At 46.7% G+C, this 7,500-nt stretch overlaps 1 protein-coding gene across 1 annotated transcript in view; it reads left to right on the top strand.

The window, feature by feature from the left end:
* Window positions 1–7,500, top strand: part of pvrl2l (PVR cell adhesion molecule related 2 like) — a 195,546-nt gene that overhangs the window by 161,911 nt on the left and 26,135 nt on the right. Inside the window, exon 6 of the mRNA XM_030063027.1 lies at window positions 3,463–3,611. Within this exon, the coding sequence (XP_029918887.1) occupies window positions 3,463–3,611 (149 nt within the window). The remainder of the gene's footprint in view (window positions 1–3,462; window positions 3,612–7,500) is intronic.

Below are 7,500 nucleotides of genomic sequence, written 5' to 3' on the forward strand. Positions count from 1 at the left end.
GGAACCCGGTTTCAAAAGTTTGTGTTTTCAAGCACCTGAAACGCCGTCGTCGCGTGAACGAAAGGCCAAACCGTTTTTGTGAAAATCGTTGTCGTGTAAGCGGCACCTGTAGAGAAAATTCTGACTCTGAAAAATATCAACATTGCAGAGAATAATAAAGATAAGGAAGCTCGCAACGAAGAACATAAATCAGCATCAGTCTGAAAACACTAGGGTACGGAAGCCCTAAAGGGCCATACATACATATATTTTATTTCCTCCGTTTTCTCGTGATAACGAGATAATTTTCCTCCGTTTTCTCGTGATAACGAGATATTTTCCCTCCGTTTTGAATGAATGAATGAAACGTGATAGGCCTGAGATTTCCATCATACGTGACATGTCATGCTGACTGACGTCTCCTTGGACACATAAAGCAGGGGTCACCAATCACGTGCCATGGAGGGCCGAGAGGCTGCAGGTTTTCATTCCAACCAAGACCTCCACCAGGTGATTTCACTGATTAGCTCCAGGTGATCAGTGAAATCACCTGGTGGAGGTCTTGGTTGGAATGAAAACCTGCAGCCTCTCGGCCCTCCATGGCACATGATTGGTGACCCCTGACATAAAGCATAAAGCTATTTCAGCCTGTGTCAGGCCTTGATTGAACAGATAAGTGATGCGGTGATCGATATTCTCCTGCTCCTCTGACATTGCTACACTGACTGATGTTTCCTGCAATAATTTAATAAGACAATCGCTTTGTTTTCTCGAGATCTTGATTTAATTATCTCGTTATCACGAGAAAACGGAGGAAAATTATCTCGTTATCACGAGAAAATGGAAGAAAAATATCTCGTTATCACGAGAAAATGGAAGAAAAATATCTCGTTATCACGAGAAAACAGAGGAAAATAATCTCGTTATCACGAGAAAACGGAGGAATTATCTCGTTATCACGAGAAAACGGAGGAAATAAAATATATGTTTGTATGGCCCTTTAGGGCTTCCGTACTAGGGCTCAAACACTATCAGTAAGACTTTGAAATAACGGTCTGACCATTAGAGGGAGCTCTTTTGACATAAAGGCTCACTAAGCCTCTAGTGGTATTCTCTAGTAAGTGCACCTCTTTCGGCCCTGACTGGAAGCCAAAAGCCTGACCTAGTTTGAAAGTGCTGAGTCAGCTTTTCCCTACAAAGGAAAGGGTAAGAGCTACAAACCCAAGGTAACTGGAGCCCACTTAAAAAAGTCCTTATCTCCCCGGCTGGCATGACGTAGGCACCGCTACTCTTGTGATCGTGAATAGAATCGCTGACATCACAATTTGTGTGATATAAAAACAGGTGTTCAGACGGTGAACTCCAGTCGTCTTTCTTTGCGAAACGACTCCCTGTTTGTTTCATTTGAGATCTCGAATGCAAATAAACTTAACTCTGCCTGGTTCAAGTCTCTATTTTTGAAGACTCCAAGACTCTTTTATTGGTGTTTTTTGGTACCAAGTCTAAGAAGATTTTTGCCGTCAATCTGGCCTGATCTGGGAAGACGTTTTTCCACATCACAAACCCAGAGTCGACTCCGAGTCGGGCCGCGCGAGGCGACGAATGGGACCGTCCCACGCGTGGACTAGAGTTCTCATATTCTGCCCGAACCCGACCCGACCCGACCCGACCCGACATTTTTGGGTCGGGTCGGGCCTAAAATTTACGTGAATTGGGCGGGTCGGGTCGGGCTTCGTGTTCTGTGGGGGATTTTTTTTTTTTTTTTTTTTTTTTTTTTAAATAAAAAAATAGAATTATTAGTTTTCTAGACTACCGTATTGACCCGCACATGCCGCGGCACCATCAGTCGGCATCAGGCTGGCCGGCCGCGGCACCGTCCGATACCGCGCCCACCCGTCAGGTCTGCCGGATCTGACAGGTGAGCTGCCTCATGCTGGCCGGTGCCGCGGCCGGCCAGCCTGATGCCGACTGATGGTGCCCCGGTGCCGCGGCCGACCGGCTCTGCTAAATAATGGCGAATTTGGCAATTTTTTTTTTCGGGCTTTATCGGGCTGTCGGGCCTAAAGTTCGGCTAATTAGTCGGGTCGGGTCGGGCCTCGGGCTGACCCAGTCTGGCCCGGGTCGGGTCGGGTCTTAATTTTCAGGCCCGATGAGAACTCTAGTTTGGACTCTGCTTGGCTCCTCGCTCCTCCCTCCTCCTGCCCGGTGGGCGGCGGCGAGCTGCAGGCGTGTCTTGATGTTGGTGCGGTTGCATGTCGATGATGAGCGGAGCGGCTTCAGTGCTGTCCGCCGCAATTTCCCCGGTTAATTAATCCGATTAATTGTGCATCCACCGGCGCTAAAAGGATTTAAAAAAAAACAAAAAAACATGAGGTTTTCCGTGCGCTAATGTATCCCGGTGCGTTTTTTTTTTACGAATACGTCGCCTCTTCACCTCCACCTTCCGACTGTGACAGATGACTCGGCGTTCAGGGGGGCAGCCCTAACATGCATACGTTCATAGAAACACGTTTTCATTGTTTTATTGATTCCCTCAGTCACTCATTTATTCACTCACTCGTTCCTCTGTCCATCCGTCAGTCTGTCATCTTTCTCTCGTTTTCTTTCATTTAATTCACTGTCTGTCAAAGGATCATCCATCCTTAATAATTACACATTTTTTGCTCGCTTTTTCATGCCACCCACCCATCCATCCATCCATCCACCCCTCCGTCGTTCCATCTCTCTCTCTCTCTCTCTCTCTCTCTCAGGCAGGGTGGCTTGTTTATTATCATTATTATATTTGGAACAGAGGCGATCATAACAATCATTTGTCTTTTGTGACAAGTTCTCACTAATGTTTGGTACATGCAAATAATCTGCCCTGATGGACAGATGGCTCGGTGTGTGTGTGTGTGTGTGTGTGTGTGTGTGTGTGTGTGTTCATGTGCATGTGTGTGTGTGTGTGGGTTTTATCTGCAGTTCGTGTCTTGATGAATACTGAGCAGGCAGACAGAGAGGCTGTTCACATGTCTAGCCTTTTCTCACATTAACACTGTTTTTATTAACGCATTCATCTCTCCCTCTCTCTCTCTCTCTCTCTCTCTCTCTTTTTTCTTCTTCTTCTTCTCCTCCCCTTTTCTTCTCCTCCTCTCCTCCATTTGTTCGCTCTTTGATCCTCATTTTTCTCCATCTCATTTGATCTGATATCTCGAAACTTTCTCGTGCTACTTTTTTTCCCCCTTTTACATCCTTTCCTCCCCACTCTCTCATCTTTCTCTCTCTCTCTTTCCCGTTCTTCTTACTCCACCTCTTCGCTCTTCTACCTCTTCTCTTGCCCATCTTTCACTCCTTTTCATCCTCTCGCCTGTCTCCCTCCTCCATCTCCTCATCCTTTGCCCCATCCTCCCTTTCACTCACATTTCCTTCTTCCCCAAACTGATTTCCCTCTCCTCCTTCCCTTCCTCTCTCCTCCCTCCCTCCATCCCTCCCCGTCCCGTGCAGGATGTCCGGCCCCCTGCCCAACACGGTGGTCGTCGACGGCAACAAGCTGACGGTGAGGAAGGTGGACGACGCCGTCAACACCACCTTCGTCTGCGAGGCCAAGAACAGACTCGGGGTCAGCAAGCATCAGGTCACCACCACCGTCATCGGTGAGTCGGCCTGCACGCACAGACAGCGCGCTTTATCACGCACGCGCACACACACACACACACACACACACACACACGCGAGTGAATGGATACAGTCATTAGAGGTGAGTTGCATGTGCAGATAAACACACATGACCGAGGATACAAGCATGCGCACACAAACACACACCCACAAAACATGACAGGACAGCATGTGGTCACACACACACACACATGCACACACACACACGCCCACACTGTGAATCATGGTAGCTGATGTTACTTGCACATTAGCCCACGCACAGGTGCAAGTCCACACACACGTTTCTCTCGTGCACACACACACTTCCACACATGCATGCACACAAGCAGACTCTCTCTCTCTCTCACTCGCTCACACACTCACTCACTCACTCACACACACACACACACACACACACATGCTGGGATCAGGGCTAAAGTGGGAGCTCTCCCGTCCGTTGTTCTCCTCGCTGGCTGGCTCTCGGCGAGGCTCGGCTGGAGGCTCCTGGTTGATCTTTTTCCCCGCAGCAGGGCCAAACTGCAGGACAAGGGCCAACACCAAATGTATATAATATCACCAAAAAAAAAAAAATAAATAAATAAAAATAAAAAAAACCCAGCTTTTTTGTGGCAGCTGTTGCTCGGTTTGGCGTGAAATGAGCCGCTGCAGGAGTGGATGGAGCGGTCGGGCCCTAGTTGGCGCTGTTTGGCCCTGCAGTGGATGCCAGATGCTGCTGGGACGGTTGGAGCGTCTCCAAATTCTTCCAAAGGGCCTCAGCAGCTCCTTGGATTAGTTGGTGTGAGCCAGTTTGCCCGGGTTTGTTTTTTTTTTTTCTTTTTCTTTTTCTTTTTTCTTTTCTGTTCTTTTTGTCCCTCTTCTCCTTCCTCTCTCTTTTCCTTCCTCTCCACCAGCTGTTCTTTTACACGAGCTAACACGTCCTCCGCCTCGCTGCTCTATCTCCCCCCCTCTTCATTTTTCTTTCTCCTTCTGCCTTTCGATCTCCCTCCCTCCTTTCCTCCCTCCCTCCCTCGCTCCCTCGCTCCGCTGGGAGGACGCTGGTTCCCTCTGCATGCTCCTCCTCCTTTGCTGGGTGGCGACTTGTGACTTTTGCCGCTCGGCGACTCGGCTGCTGGTGCCACGGTGTTCAAGTCGGGGGGGGGGTTTCCCTTTCCCTCTGCAATCTGTCGCTTTCGCACGTCGATGCGACACACACACACACACACACACACACACACACACACACACACATGCACTCATGCACATATGTATGAACTCACACAGGCAGGTGCACATCAGCAGTAAGGCCTCGAAACCTGTTAGAGTGTGTTTTTATCACCCTTGGTTCAGCGTGTGTGTGTGTGTGTGTGTGTGTGTGTGTGTGTGTGACTGGTCAAAATGCTTCCCTCTTTCTTCTGCCGCTCCCTCTCTGAGCGGTCGGTTTGAATAATCAGCATGTTGAGCTTCATGCCAACACACACACAAAAAAATAAAATAAAAAAAAGTGAAACCTTCTGCTCTTTTTGCCGAAAGAGCGAAAGGTTTCGGCGAGAACGCTACATTTAGAAAATCCGTGGGAAATCGTGGAGCCGGAGATTTGAATTGTCTCCTCGCAGAACAAAGATGCTTTGTAGGCCGGCGATGTGCGGGGAGGGTGTGTGGGAGGTTCACAGGGAGCTAAGCTGCTGCTGCTCTCGCTGGAAGCACAGCGTTGGGACTGACTCAAAGTATCACTCTTTCCCCTTGTAGCACACACACACAAACACACACACACACACATGATATCTCTTGCAGTCCACACACACACACACACACACAGACAGACGCACTTTCTATCTTTCCAAGTACCTGAGATCAAGCCTGCAGCCTGTGATTCATCCTCCTCTGTGTTAAACGCGTCCTTGCCTCCTCATGTCGAGCGGCTCGACGGGTAGAAAGTCACGCCGCCGCTTCATCTCCCGAGCGGGCCGATCTGCGGGAGGCGCGCTCCGAAAGACGGAGTGACGCCGCACGCGGACGGAGCCTCGCCGGAAACAAACAAACAAACGAACAAAAACGAACAAAAACGAAGACGGCCGCCTTTGTTTCCGCCGTCTTTTTTTTTTTGATTTACGACGAGCGGGACGGGTTTGATGTCTTGCTCAAGGACACGTCGGCCGATAAGAGTCGCTCTGACCTTTATCGCGCCGAGCGAGCGGTCTCAGCAAAGTGTGGGAGTTTATCAGGATGCTGTGTGAGTGCAGGACGTTGGGTATGATAACGCGGTTTCTCTGAACTTATTCGCTGTTCTGTTGTTTTCTTCTACCTGCTCGGTCATCATATCCACATCACTGATCACTTATCAGAAAACTGTTGCATGGAAATATGTTATAAAAGCACCCGTAGTTATATCATGTGATTATATAATACTGATGTTGAGGTATTTAGTCAAAGATATCAGGATATTTTAGGTTGTCCTGTCTGTGATCTCTGCAAAGTGATTCTACAAAAAACACCAGGAATCTCCAGTTCTCTCCACAAATGACCGGCTGATTCCCCGACTGGTTTTAAAGGCTGATGAAACAGACAGAAAATGCCGCCCACTCCCCGATTGTTTGTAAAAAAAAAAAAAAAAAAAAAAAAAAAAAAGATTTGCACATAAAATCCAGGACAACAAAAAACATGATGCAACCTGCTGTCAAGATTACACCGAGGAGGGATGTGTTTCCTCGCTGTTGATTAACGGCTGAAAAAAAAAGGGAGTTCACGGTTTCATCCTCTAATCCGGCCCAGTCTGGAGGTGGGAACACCTTTTTATTTGTTTGGTAGTGATTTGATTCTGTGAGGCCGTCTGGCACGGGAGGATCCATCCATCTAAAGTGACAGTTTTTATAGCCAACGGCACTTTGGCCACCTGGAGGTCGACGCTGCTGAGGAACTGAGCGAGTAGAGCCGGCGAGTGTTTCCGGGTGCTTTTCGTTAAATATGTTCACTTGGTGCCGAACAAACTGGACGAGGGGCACCGTGTCACGCTTTGCATCATGAAGCATCGAAGCAAGGAGGAGAACAACCGTGGGTGGTTGTGCTCCTGTTTGGTGGGCAGATGACTTTCTTTGTCCTGTACTGTTTTTTTTTGTTTTTTTTTTCATTCATTCATTCAACCTTTATTTGGATTCGGGGAATCATTGAGAGCAAGCCCTCATTTACAATGATGCTGAATGTACAACAACCTTAAAAACAATACAGAATTACAATACAAATAGCAAAAAATAGAATAAATCAGGGATTAAAATAGAATAAAAACAGGGGTTAAAACAGAATAAAACAAGAAATAAAAACAGAATAAATCAGGGATTAAAATAGAATAAAAACAGGGGTTAAAACAGAATAAAAAAAGAAATAAAAACAGAATAAAACAGGGATTAAAACAGAATAAAAACAGGCGTTAAAACAGAATAAAAAAAGAAATAAAAACAGAATAAAACAGGGATTAAAACAGAATAAAAACAGGCGTTAAAACAGAATAAAAAAAGAAATAAAAACAGAATAAAACAGGGATTAAAACAGAATAAAAACAGGGGTTAAAACAGAATAAAAGAAGAAATAAAAATAGAATAAAAGAGGGATTAAAACAGAATAAAACAGGGAAATAAAAACAGAATAAAACAGGGACAAATTACAATTACGTTACAATTCTGAGTAAAATAATCAGCAATCAAGGATTTGAACTGGTCGAGGTGTACAGATGTTGAACTGGTCGAGGTGTACAGATGTTGAACTGGTCGAGGTGTACAGATGTTGAACTGGTCGAGGTGTACAGATGTTGAACTGGTCGAGGTGTACAGATGTTTCAAGCTTCATGTTCCAGCTGTGAGCGGCACAGAAGCTAAAAGCAGTTTTTCCAAGTTCAGT

Source organism: Myripristis murdjan, chromosome 11 (assembly GCF_902150065.1).
Source record: "Myripristis murdjan chromosome 11, fMyrMur1.1, whole genome shotgun sequence".
Taxonomy (NCBI): domain Eukaryota; kingdom Metazoa; phylum Chordata; class Actinopteri; order Holocentriformes; family Holocentridae; genus Myripristis; species Myripristis murdjan.